The 19,444-nt window shown below is 46.4% G+C and overlaps 2 protein-coding genes across 5 annotated transcripts; one reads left to right on the top strand and one right to left on the bottom strand.

The window, feature by feature from the left end:
- Positions 1–11,324: 11,324 nt before the first annotated feature.
- LAMTOR4 (late endosomal/lysosomal adaptor, MAPK and MTOR activator 4) lies at positions 11,325–14,578 on the top strand. Of its 4 annotated transcripts, XM_072943238.1 has the most exons (5): positions 11,523–11,654; positions 11,952–12,032; positions 12,575–12,651; positions 13,805–13,922; positions 14,237–14,578. In XM_072943238.1, exons 3-5 carry the CDS (start codon positions 12,613–12,615, stop codon positions 14,332–14,334), a joined length of 255 nt encoding a protein of 84 aa, XP_072799339.1. In that variant the 5' UTR covers positions 11,523–11,654; positions 11,952–12,032; positions 12,575–12,612; the 3' UTR covers positions 14,335–14,578. The 4 variants fall into 4 exon arrangements, with proteins under 4 accessions (XP_006219557.1, XP_072799340.1, XP_015107757.1 ...); XM_006219495.4 differs by lacking the exons at positions 11,523–11,654; positions 12,575–12,651 and adding an exon at positions 11,325–11,470; XM_015252271.3 differs by lacking the exon at positions 12,575–12,651 and having other exon boundaries at positions 11,477–11,640.
- Positions 14,579–14,820: 242 nt separating this feature from the next.
- TRAPPC14 (trafficking protein particle complex subunit 14) lies at positions 14,821–19,270 on the bottom strand. Its single transcript, XM_031676757.2, has 11 exons — positions 18,633–19,270; positions 18,323–18,418; positions 18,090–18,219; positions 17,835–17,921; positions 17,551–17,671; positions 17,297–17,444; positions 17,085–17,167; positions 16,823–16,986; positions 16,149–16,303; positions 15,737–15,930; positions 14,821–15,624 (listed from the first exon to the last, which is right to left on the bottom strand). Exons 1-11 carry the CDS (start codon positions 19,041–19,043, stop codon positions 15,471–15,473), a joined length of 1,743 nt encoding a protein of 580 aa, XP_031532617.1. The 5' UTR covers positions 19,044–19,270; the 3' UTR covers positions 14,821–15,470.
- Positions 19,271–19,444: the final 174 nt, after the last annotated feature.

The following is a 19,444-nucleotide window of genomic DNA, read 5'->3' as shown; positions in this document are numbered from 1 at the left end:
ACCGCATGAGCCACTACTACACACCCATAATTTCTGCCAAATATTTTTAAATGATAATATCAAATGCTGACAAGAATGTGGAGCAGCAAGAACTGCTGGTGAAAGAGTAAACCGGTAAAACCACTTTTTAAAAATTGACAGAATCCAGTAAGTCTAAAGATACACCTATTCTCTGATCAGCAAAACCACTGCCAGGTGACACCTTACAGAAACACATGTTCATACGGGCTGTAAAGCTACCTGCAAAAATATTTATGGGAGCATTTTTCACGGCAGCCCTATTCACAGTAGAATGTAAAAGTATGAAATAATCATGCAATGAAAGACCATATAACAGTGAAAATGGATGAACTACACTTGTATGAAAGAATATGGGGAATCTTAAATACATAATATCGAGCAGAGGAAGCCAGATACAGTGGAATTTGTACACTATGTTTCCACTTACGTGAAATTGAAAATCAAGCAAAACTCACATGGATTGTTTAGGAACGCCTAATAAGTTGGCAAAACTATAAAGAAAAACAAGGGTGTAAATATTATAGAAGTTAGAATTATGAATACATCTAGAACAATGGGGGGAGTCATAACTCAGGAGAGACATGGTATCTGGGGGGCTTCTGGAATGAAGAGCTTGCTCTTACTTTGCTTATCATTTTGTAACAATTTGTTAAACTGCTTTATGCATTTTCTCTATATTGTTATATTTTATAAAAAAATTTAAATAAAATTATGTATACCCATTTTTATATACACGTGCATACTTGTACACTTAAATTCTTATATTTGTAAAAGTATCTGATGGATAAATAAGAAATCAACAAAAACAGTTACTCAAGAATGGAAGGAGAATGGAGTTTGATGGGTAGGTATGAAAATAAGACTTCTCTTTGCATAATTTTCTGTATAGCTTTGACTTTTGACTCATGTACATGCAATACATACTCAAAAATTAAATCTAAAGAGTGCAGTCCCTGAAACTGGGAACATAATGAAAGAACTGTATCAAAGTACTTATCAAATTGATAAAAGCCACACAGAGAAAGAATTTATTTCAAGTGACTTTACCACCGAGTTCTCTGTAGGACTTAGGGGGTTGCATTCTAAGGACAAAAAGAATTACAAACGAATATTACAGTTTGCTCAAATCATGGCAAGTTCACATACTGTGATTGACAGCTGTCTCCTAAGTCTTTTCCAATCTATTGGCTTTCCCTCCTCCACCTGCATTTTTTTCCTTTGCAGTTATTTGCTGAAGAAACCAGGTTGTTTGTTCCATAGAGTTTCCCACAGTCTGGCTTTTAACCTCCATGGTGTTTAACATTCTCCTCTACCCTCTGTATTTCCTGCAAGTTATTAGGTAGATCTACAGGTTTGATCAAATGCAGATTTTTCCATTTTGGGGAGCAGGGCTTCATAGGTGATGACTATGTGCTTTCACCAGGAAGCACATATTGTCTGGATAACTCTACTTTTTGTGATATGAACAGCTATTGATGACTATTGACTAAATCCATTAATTCACTAGGGGTCACAAAATGATGACATTCTAGTGTTATTTTCTCTTTATCAGCTGGAGTTTTTTAGAGATATATTTCCCCTTACCAACCATTTGGTTATATAGGAGAAAAAAAAAAACTTGATTCTTTCATTTCACTTAGCAGCTTTTAAAACAGCAAGTTGGTTGCCTACAATTCTCCAAAATGTTATCATTATAAATTTGTGGATGTAAACATGTCTATTGTATTTCAATCCACTGCAGTTTTTGTCCTTGTTGATGTTCAAATGTCTTTTTTTTTTGTCTAGTGGAATCCTCTTCAAGTTGGCTTCTGAGTTCTTTTAATACCACCCTGGTTATCTAGAAATGGATCTTTAACTTCATTTAGTGGTTTTATTGCTATTTGTTAACAGTGGTATTGTTACTTTGAAATTGCCTTTTGTGATATGATAGGATACAGCAGGTAAGTAATTGTGTTTGTACAGTTAGATTTTTGATGTAAGAGAAGTAAGATACAAATACAAACCCACAGAAGAAAATAAAGCACACACTTTAAAAGAAATTTAAAGTATAAGCATGAATTTGTAATGTGCAGTCTCTCCAGCTGTGTAGCATTGTTGTGGCCAGCGCAACAATGGTTCCTGTAAACAAACGGGCAATGCAGCACTTAAGAAAGACAGACACAAGAGTGAGATCAAAGATGGGACCAGGGGACTCAAGACCTCATGGATCAAGAGCCCTGAATGCCCAGTCTGCATCGTATTTATTATTGATTCTCTAGCAGGAAATAACCTAAGAATAGTTTTGAGGAAGATTACTGAAGCCTAATAGCGATCACCAGGCCTCCAGCGCTCTAGATCAGTTATTAGAAGAGAGTCATCATCCTGTCTCCTCCTGGTTTCATTCTTCCTACTTGTAAATAGGTCAGGTCTGTGTCATAGATAAACTTTTGACCTTCCTTTAGCAAAAGGCAAGGTGTAGGTGCCGGAGCAGTTTTCCTCTCGTTAGCTCAGTTTTCTGAGGCTAACATCGTTTGCCTCCAGGAAGCATCTGGCTTCTGTTTAACAGCCTTAACCTGTCACAAGGGAACTCTGCATATTCCTTATTCTGCAGGAGACATCTCGTTGTCCTGTATTCCCACAGAGCACCTGTCTCCATCTTCTTCTGTCTGTTAAATAGCCTAGAAACAATGTTACCCCAATATTAATGAGCACTCACGGTGCCCAGATATTCATTTCTAATTTCCCATGAATTCTTGGAGGATCAACAAATTCCAGGTCTGGGGCAGAATAGTACAAAGCAAGCCTGGGATATTTTGTACCAGAAATCAAGGGAGCTTTCCAATGTTGACGGTTTGTCAAAAAGACACAGGAGCCAACTTGGCAGAGATTGTGAAAATTTGAATATCAAAGAAAAAAATGGAAAAAATAATTTGAGAAAATAATGATTTTATAATAAAAGATTGGCTCAGTCACACCAAATCTATAACATGCCATGTATCCATAATGATACTCCAAAAAGATAGTCATTTGTCACCATTTGAAACCAGCTCTTTTCTTTGTAAATTGGTAATTTAAGGGAAATTGTTTAATGTTTTCTTGTCTTTCCAGGAGAAGCTACTTTTCAGGCTAACCTATTAGCTCCTGTTAATGAGAGAATGCATTATTTTTACAAAAGAAAGCCACTTAATACATACAGAAAGAAAATCAGAATTAGAAAATCACTCTTTTATAACACTTACAAAATGACTGACACAGGCAATAATCATCAGTTGTGTTAAAATTATTAGAAGAATGGTAAATGAGGATTTCTGAAGTTTTTCCAATGTCAAAATAACACCACTAGTTTCCTTTCTGGTCCCAAGAAGAAAACAAAACCGTACTGTGTTGGGATCCGGCTTTTTGCCCCTTACCCAAAGAGTCACTCTTATTACCACTGATGGTAAACAGTCAGATAATATGCATCTTCTGATGTGCTGCAAGCAGAATTCACAACATCACTAAGCAAATGCTCAAGTTGAATCTATCAAGCCTTTAAATTCCAGTTAATGGGAAGTACAAGAAAGAGAGGACAAACTAAATGTCTCCATAAGGAAGCAAAGAGAAGTACCCAGAAGGTGGAACGTCTGACAGGACAAATGGCCCTGGCTTTTCCATACATCAGGGTCAAGGAAAAACGACTGGCCTGCATTGAAAAAAAAAAAAAAAAATCAAGTGACAAAACAGCCAGGTCTTGGAATGGATTTGGCTTTGAAAAAACAATTGTGTAAATTCTTGAAGGACAATTGAGGAAATTTGACTTTGAACTGGGTATTAGATATACGGAATCTACCTTTGGTTACGTATAAAGCTATTCTGATTTTTAAAGGTTTATACTGAAATAGTTGGGGGTGGAACATCAGGATGTCTGTAATTCACTTGAAAATTCTTAAGCCTGTAAAAAGTACCATTTTATATGCTGGTGGCAATGTGATGGAAATAAAGCTTATTGAGAGGGAAGGTGATTTAGGAGGGAGAGGGGGAAATTGATCAAGTGATGTTTCTCAAATAGGCAAAGGGGATGAGGTTTAGAGCTGAAGTGGAAGGACTAGTTGTAGATGGAAGCATGGAGAGAGTTTTTGCTTCGTTCTGTGTGAAAAATTGGTTAGGTCATCAGCTGAGTGTTAAGATGACGAAGGTTTCAGGAGAAAGGAGAAGTAAAGTGAAACTAGGGCAGTGGCTCTCAGACTTTTCAGTGCATGTCAGAATGACTGGAGGGCTTGTTGAAACACAGACTGAGCTCCTCCCCAGAATTTCTGATTCAGCAGGTCTGGGTGGGGCCTGAGAAGTTGCGTTTCTAACAGCTCCCAGGTGACACTGATGCTGCCCGTCTGTGGACCGTGTTTTGAGAACCATCGTGATTACTGTGCAGCATTAGGCCCCACTGAGGTTTGCAGTCATGCTTTAAAGTGAGAACAGCATGGTTGACCCTTTCCTCCAGGCGTGTTCAGCTGCACAGGTATCACTGCCAAAGAAGCAGAGGGTAAAATGAGCCAGAGATGATCACCAAGATCATCACAGAGCTGGCTCTTTCTTATCGTTCTGTACTCATCCCAGATGAAACTTCTCGGGAGCATCTTCCCCGACCATCTGATCTCACTATCTTCCTCTTCCTCACCACTTTGCACCTTCACATTATTTTTTTCTCACAGCACTTTTCAGTCTCTGGAATTGTATGTCTATTTTGTCACTTGTTTCAGAGTTTTTCCGCTAGAGTTTATGTACCACTAAACAGGAGTCTTGATTTTTGTTGTTGTTGTCTGCTATAGTCCTAGAACCTAGAACTGTGCCTGGATCATCACAGGTGCTTAGTAAAAATTTATTGATGAAAAACAAGAAAGCGAAAGAAAGAAAAGGAAGGAAGGAAGAAGGAAAGAAAGGGAGAGAGAGTAAGAGAGGAAAGAAGAAAGGAGAGGAAGAACGTGAGATAAGGAAGAACAATTCATTACACTAGAAACTAAATCATAATATTAATTTTGACCATGAAGAGAAAAATATTTGTATACTTACAAAAATATAAACACAGTTTACAATGGTCTAAAATTAATGTAATTGGAAAGATGGGAAGTTGGAGCTAGCTAGTTGCTCACCACCCCCATTTTCTTCTAAAGACTGTGTTTCCCAAATTCCCTGTTTGGTCACTGCAACCTGGGGGGGTGAAGATGCACACCATTTCCATGTGTGGACATAAAACATCCCATGTAGTCCCTTGTTTTCTCTCTCTCTCTGTCTGTCTCTCAACTCATCAGTGGGCTGGGTGCAGAGGATCCAGGAGTGACCTCTGGGGAGGCCCTGGGGGACAGTGGAGACAGGAATGAAAAGATCCTGGGTTCCTGAGTCACAGCTTGGAGGACAGGGTGTGGAAGGCTGCTCCAGACACTGGCTGGACTTCGAGTGAGTTCAGAATAAACTTTTATTGTATCAACCAGCCACTGAAATTCCAGGACTATTTTTATTACTGAAAAAAAAAAGAGTAATGTCAAAAAGTGATTCATTAGGAATTACTAGTCTATCAGTCTGTGTCCAATCAGAAAAAAGAAATCACATATTAATTTGAACAGGGAAAGTTAATGTAAGGATTTACTAACTAACAGGGTAAAGAGAATTCTAAGAGTACTATAGTGATGAGGAATAGAACCTGAATTCTGGAATAATTCTTTAACTTACTAATTTGCTCCAAAATGGTATCCATTCTGCTATTTATTCTCTCTCCTGAGTACTCTTTTTTTTAAAAATTGAAGTATAGTTGATTTACAATATTGTTAGTTTCAGATGTACAGCAAAGTGATTCAATTATATATAATTGAATAATTATATACATATATAAAGTAAATATATAAATATAAAATATAAAAACAAATTTTTTTTCTTTTTCAGATTCTTTTCCATTATAGGCTATTAGATGATATTGACTATAGTTTCCTGTGCTGTATAGTCAGGCCTTGTTGTGTATCTATTTTATATATAGTAGTTAGTATCTGCAAATCCCGAGCTCCCAATTTATCCCTCCCCACCTTTCCCCTTTGGTAACTGGAGGTTTGTTTTCCTATGTCTGTGAATCTGTGTCTGTTTTGTAAGTAAGTTCATTTTTATCACTTTTTTAGATTCCACATATAAGTGACATCATGTAATATTTGTCTTTCTCTGTCTGACTTACTTTACTTAGTATGCTAATATCTTTTCCACTCATGTTGCTGCAAATGGCAATTTTCATTGTTTTTATGTCTGACTAATATTCCATTATATATATCAATCACATTTTCCTTCTCCAGTCATCTGCCGATGGATATTTAGGCTGTTTCCATGCCTTGGCTGCTGTTAACAGTGCCACTATGAACATCAGAGTGCATGTACCTTTTCAAATTAGACTTTTCATCTTTTCTAGATGTATGCCCAGGAGTGGGATTGTTGGATCATATGGTAAGTCTATTTTTAGTTTTTTAAGGAACCTCCATACTGCCCTCCATAGTGGCTACACCAATTTACATTCCCACCAACAGGGTAGGAGGGTTCCCTTTTCTCCACACCCTCTCCAGCATTTATTATTTGTAGACTTTTTGATGATTGCCATTCTTACTGTTGTGAATGATACCTCATTGTAGTTTTGGTTTGCATATCTCTAGTAATTAGCTATGTTGAATATCTTTTCACGTGCCTGTTGGCCATCCGCATGTCTTCTTTGGAAAAAATATTTAGGTCTTCTGCCATCTTTTGACTGGGCTGTTTGTTTTTTTGTTATTGAGCTGTATGGGCTGTTTGTATATTTTAGAAATTAAGCCTTTGTTGGTCGCATTATTTGCAAATATTTCTTCCCATTCTGAAGGTTGTCTTTTCATTTTGTTTACGATTTCCTTTGCTGTGCAAAAGCTTATGAGTTTGATTAAGTCTTGTTTTTTTTTTTTTTTGCTTTTATTTCCTTTGCCTTGGAAGACTGACCTAAGAAAACATTGCTACGATTTATGTCAGAGAATGTTTTGTCTATGTTCTTTTCTAGTTTTATGGTGTCATGTCTTATAGTTAAGTCTTTAAGCCATTTTGAGTTTACTTTTGTGTATGGTGTGAGGGGGTGTCCTAACTTCATTGATTTCATTGAAACTACTCAAATGCTCATCAATGGTTAGATGGATAAATAAATTGTGTCAGTTTCACACAATGGAACATTATAGAGCAATGAGAATGAATGAACTGACACTACACATGGCAACGTGAATGAATCACACAAACTTGATGTTGAGTGAAAGAAGTCAAAAACAAAAGAGTACATTCTGTGTGATTCCATTTATGTTAAGTACAGAAATAAGCAAAACTAATTGATGCTGTTAGAAATCAGAGTGGCAGTTACCCACAGGTTATCCATTAGGGAAGAGACTGGACAAGAATGGTGCTTCTGGGGCTGCTGATACTGGGGTGTGTGCACCCAGTTTGTGAAAATTTACTGAGCTGTACACTTGTGATATGTGAACTTTTCCTGTATGTATATCATGCTTGAGTAAAGTTTAAAAACAAAGTTGGGTGAGAGGATACAGAAGGTCAGGGTGTTGGTGGGTGTGCTATTTTATACCAAGTGGGCAGGATCAGCCTCTCTGATGAGGTGACAACTGAACTGAGACCTTGAGGGACTTCGATGGGTGGGTAGCTAGCCACCCAGGGGAAGAACATTCTGGTGAGTGCTCACTGAGCTTGTTTTAGACTCTGAGGTCCTTGAAGATAAGGACCTTTTGAAATTCCAGCGTCTATCTCAGCACCTAGCAAGTCACCAACCTACAAATTGAGTAATTTTTTTAATATTATTCCAGCTGCTCCCAGGACTTCCTCCTGGTTTTCAGAGACTTTTTTTTTTTTAATTCTCCTGGTCTCTAGCGCTGCTCTTTGCCCTTCCTTCTTTGGAAAAGGAGGGAACAAATCCTGAGATGTGAAAGAATGTGTCTGCATCCATCCCAGTAGCAGAGCTGGCCTCCTCCTTCCAGTCCAAGAGGTTTCCAAACGATCCCAGCACTCCCACTCTCAGCCTAGCAAAGCCTCCTGACCGGAAGCCACACGTGCCTTCATTTATCCCCAACTTGACGCGTTTCAACACTACCTTGTCCCACTGGACCTAAGGGGCTCATGCCTCTAATGTCGCACTTACTACACTTCCCTGCGATTCTTTGCTTGCCTGCCTTGCTCACTTACAAGATGAGCAGCATAGGAGTCAGGGCTGTGTGTTTTCAGCATTTTATTCCCAAAGCACGTAACTCTTACCCTGTAGTCTTTTGAAAAGTGCTGGCTGAACGAGTGTGTCAGGGCTAAGGGAACCAAGAAAGGCAGAGTTGGGGTTGGGAAGTCTGTTGACGGCTGCTTGATAGGGTAATAATTGGCACTAGGCAAATGAGAGAAAAGGAGGTTGGATGTGAGAGGTAAGAAGGTCTTGTTTCAAAGCAAACCACCACCGTGAATCAGGATTAAAAAGAAAAAGAATGCTAAGGGAGGCATCAAAGATGCCAAAGCCACGGAAACCAGCCATAAGTTAACCGCTTATTAGTCAGGGTTCTCCAGAGAATAAGGGGGAGAGAAAAGGAGAGAGAGAATATTTATTTTAAGGAATTAGCTCACAAAATTGTGGGGGCTGGCAAATCCCAAATATGTAGGGTAGACCAGCAGGCTGGACATTCAGGGAAGAGCTGATGCTGCAGTCTCTAGTCTGAAATCCTCAGGGCAGCAGGCTGGAACTCAGGCAGGGTTTCCATGTTATGACAGTCTTGAGAAGACCTCTGGAAACCTCAGTCTTTTAAGACCTTCAACCAATTGATGAAGCCCATTGACATTATGGGGACTAATCTGCTTTTCAAAATTTGATATTCATCCTACCTTAGAAGTACCTGCACAGTGTAGTAGTGGGGGGGATTTTTTTAACCTCTGCCTTTTTAGGGCTTTCATCTGGGTCTGAGAATTAACTTGACATAAGGGCAGAGTAAAAGGAGAAAAGCATATATATTTATTTAATACACGTTTTACACGACGTGGGAGCCCCCACAAGGGAATGAAGATCCAAAGAAATGGCAAAACCCATGTGGTTTTATACCAGGTTGAACAAAGAGAGGCAATTGTGGAAAAGTAAGCTGTGGGGAGACTAAGGGAAGACAGGAATTAATTTATAAAGTCTGTTTTTGCAGAATTCTCTAGGTCTTGCGAATGGAGCTCTGCTTTTTTTTTCTTTTCCCCACAGCACTGCTCATCACTTAATATACTAATTTTCTTATTTATGTGTTATCTGGCTCATACACTCCCTCACATCTCCTTGAAAACAATAATTTTTTAAAATGTCTTACTTTTATTCACTGTTGTACTTCCAATTCCAAAAAGAGTGTCTGGTCCATAGAAGGTGCTCAATACATATGGGTTGAATGAAAGAACGAGAAGCTTTGCTTCTTTTCTGAGTAGTATGATTCGAGCTGTCAGTGAGAATGAAACAATTCTAATGAAGGCTGATGAGCATTGTCCTGCAAAGGGTTCCTCTATGTCAAGAAAAATGAGAACAGGGAATTTTGGAGGTAAAATTAAATGTAGCTTTAAAAAAAAAAAGGAGTTGGCTAACGGAGCAATGGAAAAAGCATCGGCCTCAGCCGTCTTAGACTGGAATCTGGCTCGACCACTTGCCAGCTGTGTGCTGTGAGTGAGGCTCAGTCCCTCAATCCCGTGAGTTTCCACTTCCTCATCAGTGTAGCATCTGGGGATACTGTTACGGGGTGGTTAATGTGTGGCTTAGGTAAGTGTATGGATGAAACTGCTTTGAACCAATATGTGCAAAAAAAAAAAAAAAACCCACAAACTGTCATCAATATCGAAGGCCCGGGAAGGCTCTGCAAATTATCTCCACAAAGTTTTCTAATCTAAATTTTATAGATTAGACAATACCTTATGACATACCTCATATTTAAAAAGGCATCCTTCTTCTCTCATTAGTTTTTCTCCTCAAGCAACAGCACTTACTTATATTTTATTGAGCTGTAATTCACATACTAAATCCACCATTTTAAAGCATACAATTCAGTGGTTTTCATTACATCCACAGGGTTGTCTAGCCATCATCACTGTATAATTTCAGAACGTTTTCATCATCCAAAAAGAAATCCCATAACCATTAGCAGTCACTCCCCATTTCCCTCTCCCCTTTGCCCCGGTACCCACTAATTGGCTTCTGTCTCTGTGGATTTGCCCAGTGTAGACATTTCACATAACCATAATCAGATAATCTGTGGCTTTATGTATCTGATTTCTTTCACCTAGCGTAATGTTTTCAAGGTTATCCGTGTTGTAGCGTTTATCAGTACTTCACTCCTTTTTACAACTGGGTAGTATTCCACTGTATGGATATTTTTATTTATCCAGTCTTCAGTTTATGGATATTTGGGTTGTTTCCATCTGGGGGCTATTATGAATAATGCTGCTATAAACATTTGCCTACAAGTTTCTGTGTGAACATATGTTTTCAATTCTCTTAGGTATGTGTCTAGGAGGGGAACTGCTAGGTCATATTCGACTTCTCCATATTTGACTTTCACTTATAAATATAGTAGCTCTATATTTAACTTTTAGAGGAACTGCCAATCCGTTTCCCCCAGCAGCTGCACCAGTTTAATCTCCCTGTGGGCAATGTATGAGGGCTCCAATTTCTCCATATCCTCATTGGCTATTTATTGTTCTGTCATTAGAATCATCCTTCAATTTACCTCACCAACATTGCCTCACTAAAATTAGTGTTGCAGCAGGTCTAAAACTAAATTGAAACAAAAAATTTCTATATGACACTCACATACTGAAAAAAAAGAGGCCCTGAGGTCATTTTCTAATTTTTCCAGGCAGAGAGTATTCTGTATTAACAGCTGCCCTGGCTAGCGGGGGACTCGGTGCACCATCACACTGTTTCTTACAGGATCTCGGGAAGAAAAACCACTTTGGGAAAAAATCCCCGTCTTAGAGAGCTGCCTGGAGTAGGCACAGAGTAGCGTTTGAATAGTTCTTCATCTGCATTTCAGGTCTTTTTACTCTATTCACTCACGCTTCCAGTTGCGGGCCATCTAGCCCAGGTGGACTCCGGGTTCCCCTGTGTGCGCAGGCGCACACCGACAGCCCGCTGTCCTCCCTCCGTCCCCGCCTCCCCACGTCCGCCCCTCCGCCGACACGCCCCCTTTCGGCGCTCTAGGGCTGAGGGGCGGGGAGATGGGTGTTAAAGGAGGCCTGCAGCAAATCCGCGCGCCTCTCTGGAAAGCGGCGCTCCGCACTGGCAGATTAAGTCTGTTGACGTAGCCACTCTCCAATCTGCATCTGGGGGCGGGACTAAGGGCGAGCTGTGCAAGGCCGGAGGAGGAGCCGGCCTGGTGAAAGCACGTGACCCGGGTCTGGAGCCGGAAGCTACTCTGGCAGGGAGCGCCCCCCAGCACCTAAGGCTGCGATGGTGAGTGAGGACGCATGCGCGGGAGTTCGCGCCAGGGGTTCCGCGTCCCTGTCCCCCAGTCTCTTTGGTTGCCCGGTCCTGAGTGTGCACCCTGCCCTCACTTCCTGTCCGCTCCGGGACCGAGAGGGAATGCAGACGGGACGGGTGGCGACGTAGAGGGCCGAGGAGGGGTCTGTGGGAGGGTGTAAGTGGGGCTGGGGAGTAGTCTGAAGGGGAGGGGCGGGCCACAAGAGGAATTGGAGAGGGGGCTAAGCGGGGGTGGCAGAGGGGTAGCACAGATGGGATGTGGAAGGCCGGGGGGAGCCCAGGAGAATGAGGACCGGTGGATACTCAGGAAGATAAGTGTTGAAGGCCATGTAGAGGGAAGAGGGCCCTGGCCAGGGAAAGAGGCCTGAGGGGCCATTGTCAAAAAGAGAGACTTGAGTTTGCCGAGGGCCATCCTCCTAGTCTGGTTCTCACTGATTGCATCTTTACCCACTAGACTTCTGCACTGACCCAGGGGCTGGAGCGAATCCCAGACCAACTCGGCTACCTGGTGCTGAGTGAAGGCGCAGTGCTGGCGGTGCGTTCTGGAAAAGGGAAGGAAGGGGTGGTGGTCCCCCAAGTACACGTTGCCCAGTGTAGGCTGATTTGACTCTGTTCTTGGTCTTTACCTGGTATCATGCCTGGCATATAGTAAGCTTTCAGGAATTAAATAAGTCTCTGGAATCTTAGGTAGAAGTTTACTAACCAGAGTCAGATGAGTTACATTTTTGTTGATAACTGATGTTACCTGAGTTATTCTTGAGTATGTATTTATTTGGTATTCATTAAAGAGGCCTGGTATTTTGTTCTGTAGTACAGCATAGTGTTAGCTCTCTGGAAGTTTTCTATCGAGCTAGAGAGACAAGGCTTAAGGTTAAAAGTTGAAAGCAATGCACATGGTAAAGACTATTGAAGGAATTCAGAAAGTGAAGGATTCAGCCTTTCGTGTTATAACTTGTGTTTTGGCAAGGAAACTTTCTTGGAGGAGGCAACAATTCAGTTGGGCTGAAAAGATGGATGGTTGTGAACAGGGAGAAAAGAGGGAGAGTATTCATGGCTGGAAGGTGGATGTATTTGCAGGAGTGTGACACAAGACTGTCTCAATTGGTGGTGGATTTATGTTGAAAAGATCTGGAAAGGGGGAAGAAGAGGATGAGGTAAGGAAAGATCTGATTGTGGAGGACTTTCAAGACAGGGTTAATACATTTGGATTAATCTTGTGGGTAACAGGAGCTCTGAAGGATTTTTGGACAGAAACATGAGATGATGAAGTGGCTGAGGGAGATTCTTCTATTAGACGTAAAGATGGGTCTGAGAGGGTGGGGTTCAGAAGCAGGGATGCGCTTGCCAAAATCTGGGTATAAAACTGAGCTGGTGGTGATGAGGAGTGTGGAGAGAAGAGATTTTAAAGAATTATCAGTATCCCTTGGTAATGACCAGAGATAGGCAACAGAGGAGATACTATTCCATCATGAAAAACTTTAAACTCAAGTTTAGAATGATGGTGCCTTAAAAAACAGGAACTTAAGGAAGTTGACTGGGAAGGGGGAGATGAAAGGGGAATTTTGATGGGTCAACTTTAAACATTGAGTTTGATAGAAAATAGTAGCAGTTAATATACATTGCTGGGAGCTATTGTGAACATCTTGCCAGTATCTCACATAACCTCCACGAGCCCGTAAGACAGGTACTGTTGTCCGCAATTTACAGATGAGGAAACTGAGTTACAGAATGTCCAAGAGAGCAATGGGCACTGAATTTAACCTAATGGGAGGCCCATATTGAGGAGGTAGGGAGAAGGTGAGACAGTGACCAGAAAAGAGGAAGCCCGGGCCACTGTGACAGCATTACCCAAGGGCTAGGTAGTAGGAAGGGGTTCAAGGACAAAGGGGATGTTTATGTTTCATATTCTGTAGACAGGGCAGCAAGCGGGAAAACTGAGGGTAAGATGGAGCCTAGAACAAGTCCCTTAGTGGGTGGGCAGTGATGTGTGAGAATGTGGTTTTATCAAATAAGTGGAAACAGAAATCAAGTGTCAGGGATTAGGAAAGCAGGGTCAGTAAAGAAATGGAAGAGAGGGAATGCTCCTGGGAGAAGACCAGTATTTTAAGGATGGGAAACCAGATGGCAGCAGGAGGGACTACATAGTCACAGGAAAGTTTTTGGTTGGTTTTTTCAAAACTGGCGGTGACCTTGGGGTATTGGAAGATGGAGAGGGAGAGGTTACAAATGCTAGAGCCAAAGTGACTGTTGCTGGAATTCTTTCCCAATTCGGTTCCCTGATTCCTGCCGTCCTCCATCCTCCTGCAGTCATCTGGGGACCTAGAGAATGACGAGCAGGCAGCCAGCGCCATCTCTGAGCTGGTCAGCACGGCCTGCGGCTTCCGGCTGCACCACGGCATGAATGTCCCCTTCAAGCGCCTCTCGGGTGAGCCCCAGCCCCTCCCCTGGTGGTAGTGATGTGGGAGGAAGGTGCTCTCTCTTCTCAGGAGAAAAAACACCTGTCTCCTACTGACCACCCACCATCTCCCCCTGGGATCCCTGGTTCTGGCCACTCTCTTCCCCTTGGAATTTACACCTGCATCAGAATTGTGAGAAGGCAAGGGGATTTAATGGAGACCTCCCACTTTCAGATCTGTGAGCCTTGAACTATCAGTTGTGACCCCCAGGGAGGCCTTGGCACCCCACTAACTCTCTGCTCCCTTCCCTCTCCTGGGGCGAGGGAAGGTGTCTCCCCTCCAGTGGTCTTTGGAGAACACACATTGCTGGTGACCGTGTCGGGACAGAGGGTGTTTGTGGTGAAGAGGCAGAACCGAGGCCGGGAGTCCATTGACGTCTGAGCCTGCCAGAGGGCGCGGGGCAGAGGCGGATGGGGCCGTGAGCCTCTGTGACGAGGAAGACGCACACCTGCCCCACCTCCCTCTTGGCTTGCCGCTGGAACTAAGGCTGTCTGCTCACCCACCTCCCTGCCCCCCTGCCTGGAAGAGCAGAGGCTTGAGGACTTTGTACGATGTTAAGGAGAGTGAGAGCCAGGAGACCTCCCCCTTCCCACCCTCCTTAATAAACCTGAGACTGATGTTCCCAGCCCAGGGATGTGTTGTGTGTATGGGGAGAGGAGGGCCACAACCCGTTTGGCTTCCACCTTTTAGGGCCTCAGCCCCGAGGGATGGGGCAAGGCCACTCCTAGGCGTCCAAAACTGGGAATCAGAAGGGGAAAAAAGTGTGTGGGAAGGGAGCTGAGGGGAGCTATCTGGTGCACATGCTGAAGGGAACCATTCCGAGCCCCTGGTTCTCTGCTCCTACCACCAACACACAAACAGAAGTCATTCTTCTCCCTCCTGAACAGGCATTTAATAGTCTTATTTCAGTTGGAAGCAGTAGTTGGAGAATAAGTTACAGGAACAGACAGACCAAAAAAAACCCCCCAAAAAACAAAACCCAAAAAACCAAAATCCAAGAAACCCACGCAACTTAAAGTGCTTCAGGCTGCAAACGTAAACATGAGGGCAGGGGAGGCCACGGAGCTGTCTCCCCTGACCTGAGACAGGAGGGTCATGTCATTGTCGGGTCCCTTTACCATCACCACCCCTCTGATCTCAGCCCTGTGGGTGGGAGGGAGAGAGGGAATGTCAGACGCAGGAAGACAACTTAATAGGAATAAGGAAAACACTTTGTAAACTTAGAACCAGGGTACAAGGCGGGGGGCCAGGGGCTCCTGGAGCCCCTGCCCTGGCTGAGGGGTGGGGCCAGCCCACCCAGGAAGTCCGGGAAATACTGTTGGCTTCACGCTGCAGCCATCCCCGCCCGTTTCACAGCTTCTACCCTCGTCCTTCATCAGCAGACACAGACAGGCGGCCCTGCGGGGCCTCCTCACCCACAGTGGGAGGCATCCCAGGGGAGGCACAGCCCAGAGGGAGCACCTGCTCCAGAGCTTCTGGGATTTCTGGGAGTGTGAGAGGGGGAGAGCTGCACGGTGCTACTTGACGGGCTCCACCACCAGGACCTTGCACTCGCGCTTGGCAATCTTGTCCAGAGAGAGCACAGCCTTGTCTGGGGGCAGGTAGAGGGGGCGGCCGACAGGGGAGGCCACGGGGGGCGTGATGGCTCTGCGCTCCGTCACACTGCCTGACCTGGGGGAAGGCAGAAGCTGTGGGCTCTAGTCGGACCCCAGGACCCCTTCCCGCTCCTGCTCCGATTCCAGCCTCTCCCAAGTCCAGCGGCACCCCTCCTGCAGGCCCATACCTCATGAGGTGGCTGCGGGAGGGCTGTTGATGGGAGAAGGACTGAGAGCGGCCCAGGCTTGCCTGGTGCCTCTCTACCAAGTCCCGGACGGCAGGGCTGCTGGGGCTGCTCTTTCGAGAGAGGGGCCGGGCCTCGGGCGGAGGGTGGGACACGCTGGCGGTGAACTGAAGCTTCAGTTTCATGTGCTGACTCAGCTGGGGTGGGGAGACACAGATCAGTCATCCGGCTCGGCCTGTAGGTCCCAGACCTTTCGCGTCATCTTCCCCACTTAGGTCAGACCTAAATCTCACCTTCCCGCTGCCCAGCTTTGGAGTGCCAGCCCTTAACTTCATCTGCAGAAGCCAGGGCCCTGACTCCTCCCACTCGTCGTCCCACACCACCCAGCACACTGCCCAGCCCCTCCCCAGCCCACCTCAAACAGCCCTGTCCTCAGAGCCTGGAAGGCCACACTGAAGGTGAGCGCACTGCCCTTCCGGGAAAAGCCGAGGTTGTTCAGGGGTGTGTGGCAGACGATGGAGTCCAAGGCTGCCTGCATGGCCCGGCGCTCCTCCTCACACAGCTGCTTGCCTGTGGGGCAGAAACAGGGACTGGGAAACACACTTGTACCGTGTTCCACAGTTTGCAAAGGACTTTCAAGAGCAGTCTTGCTTGATCTTCAGAGCCACTATCTGTAGTAAACTGAGTACGTGCTACTGTTTGCTGAATTTAATAAATAACAATAGCTAATACTTACTGTGTATTGAGATCTGTTCTAACTACTTCACATATATTAACTCATTAAGTCACCATTACAGCTCCTTGAGTTATTACCTCCATTTTAGAGATGAGAAATCTGAGGCTTACAGAGGTTAAGTAACCTACCAAAGGTCACACAGCTAGTAAATGGAAAAAGTAGAAGTCAAACATACCAGGGAGCCTAGCTTCAGTGTCCCTTAAAATCACTCTGCCCTGTGGCCTCTCTAAACCCTCTGACACTGTGGAGACTACCCAGGGAGAGCCGACACAGCCTGCTCAAGCCACCCAGCTCTGTGACTTCCTTTCCCCTCCCCTCCTTTGGGACAAAGTCCTAGCCTGGCAGCCACCTACCAGCCTGGGCATGCTCTGGGGTCCACACGAGCCTCACAGCAAGGAAGTCTTGGAGATTGTTGAGCAGTGTGTAGGTGACAGTGAAACGCTCATAGGTCCGAACAGGAGACTCACAAGATGCAGTCATCACAAAGCATGGGCGGTCTAGGCGGATGCTGGGCAGGCTAGAATCCATGAGAGAGGGAAGCAGGATGTGTGTGTTTGGAAACAAGATGAATAGGACAGTGCCCGCAGGGAAAGGTGGGGGTTCCCAGAAACTCACCGGTAGTGTGTATAGATACTCTGGGTGAAGGGCAGCTTTGGGGTGGACCACTGAACCACAGCAATCAGGGGAACTTCTAGACCCTGAAGAAGGGACAGTAGGAAACATCACATGTATCAGACGTACTCTCTCCCCTTGGCCAACCCGTGACCTTTCCCTCACACTGCTTTTCCCAGCCTTTCTCCTTGAAAATGCCAGTCCCTCATACTTACCTCCTTGGCCCCTGGAGGGGGCTGCTCACCCCCTCTCAGCTGAAACAGGAAGTTGTGCTCCTCTAGGGCACTAAGCGGGCAGGGGAAGCAGCCAGAGGTACCAGGGAGCCGGCAGAAGGAGCCCATGGAGACTTCCCCAGATTGGTGACTAGTTCCAAAGAGAGAGGGCCAGGGTTGGATCTTTCCATGCCAGAGTTCTCGGCTGTGACCCCACCCCCTCCACTTTGCGGCCCTGCCCCTCCCCAGGACCTCACCAGACATTGTCCACCAGCAGCACAGAGCCATCGGGCATGACAGGTAGATAACTGGCATTGAAGTTTGGGAGAATTCGGATATCCCAGATGGAAATTTCCTCCTGGGAGGAGCTGTTCAGCACTGTCGGAGGTAACCAGCTCAGCTCAGAGTATCTAGATCTCTCAAATCCCACCTTTATCCCCACCCCGCAAGATGGGTCTATCACCAACCTCCTGTCCAGAGTAACCACCACCCAGTCAGTGCCCTTGATGCTACCCAAGACCTGAGCCGCTGATCTGCTCACCCTTGAGCACGGTCAAGTGTTTTCCAGCCACAGTGAACTGTCTGCATTTCAGAACTGGAGGGGGCAGCAGAGTCAGCAGCGTGCTCACTGCAGGAGAGGGCAGAGGCAAGAGACCACGGGCTGGGCGCACCTCACCTCCAACCCACAGTTTCTAATCTTCCTCTTCTCCTCAGGTCCTGCACTTGCCAGTATCACCCCTCCACTGTTCCCCAAATTCCAGACTCTAGCATTTCCCCTCTGCATCCTCCTCCCCACCTTGGGCCTTGAAAGCACTCTGCTCTCCCCGGAAGGTCTCCCCAGGAGATCGGGTCTGCAGCAAGCGCAGGTAGCCTTGATCTCTGACCTCCGGTGCCTCAACCTCCCGCTTCCACACGGTCACTACAATCTGAGCACAGGGGGCACGGGACCACAGTTAAGAGGAGACACACGGCCAGTCTGAGAAAGGACGCCAGAATTAGGACAACAGCTGCACCCCTTGCTAATCTTACCTTGGCCTTAGGTGTCCCTGGGGGCAGTCTATCCAGTGAGACGGTGAGTGGGAAGATGACCTCATCTGTGGACACAATTGGTTCCTCCACAGGCAGCTGGGTTGTGAAAAGGGTGAAGAGGTCAGGAGGGTCAGAGGCAGCCCGCAGCACCGGCGTTCCCTTTAAGATCTGCCGTCTGTGGTGCCTGCCCTCCCCTCTCCTCATCCGTCATCCGCCTCCGGCTTCCCTCCAACATCCCTCACCCCTCTGGTCTTTGGAGCCCGGCAAACCGCCCCTCCGTCCTGTGCCGTGCCACCCCCAAGCTCCTCACCGTGGTCGCTCCCCCTGAGGTAGCAGGGCCTGGGCCGTGGGTGAGGAGGGGGCTGCAGCCGCGAAACAACCCACCACCGCCAGGATCCCCGCCCCCCGGGGGTTCGGGATCCTGGTCGCCAGAGCCACTGCCCCCGGGCGCCCCGCCTCCGGCGCTGACCGAGGCCAGGGCGGCTAGGGTGGTCGCCAGTTCTGCCCACGCCCCTCGGGAGCCCAAGCCCGGGCCGCCCCCGGCGCCGGACCCCGTGCCGCTCCGGCAGCGCAGCACCAGCAGGAAGCGGACAGTCTCCCCCAGGTAGAGGTGGTTGCGCCGGGGCAGCGCCCGGTACCGGCCCGGGTCCCCCGCCAGCTCGGCGCGCGGCGGCAGCGGCACGGCGGGGAAGTACATCGAGTAGTCGCACTGGGACTCCATGGGCGGCGAGGACCGCGCGGGCCCAAGGGGCGAGGTGGGCCAGGACCCGCGGAGGGTGGGAGGGTCGCTGGGGTGGTTCCCGGGAGCCCCGACCGCCGACGGGTGCCGCGTGCGGCCGGGCCGGCCCGAGAGACCAGCCGGGGCCGGGAACCGGGACAACAAACTCGGAACCGAGACCCCGCGGGGCCGGAACCGAGATGCCGGGCCGGAACCGGGATGAGGGGCCAAATGACTGGCGAGAAACCGGAAGCGGAAGGGAAGGGGCGTGGCCTTGGAGGCGCCGGAATTCGTGGGTGACCGGACCGCGGAGAGGGGCGGGGTGCGGCTGCAGCACGAAGGGTTTAGGTGAGGCTGCGGACAGACTTCTTAGAGAAAAAATATTAAAAGAACCCCCTCCAGCC

This window comes from Vicugna pacos, chromosome 18, assembly GCF_048564905.1.
Source record: "Vicugna pacos chromosome 18, VicPac4, whole genome shotgun sequence".
Lineage (NCBI taxonomy): Eukaryota > Metazoa > Chordata > Mammalia > Artiodactyla > Camelidae > Vicugna > Vicugna pacos.
Note: the sequence above shows the minus strand (reverse complement) of the source record. Positions and strands in the feature narration are given on the sequence as shown.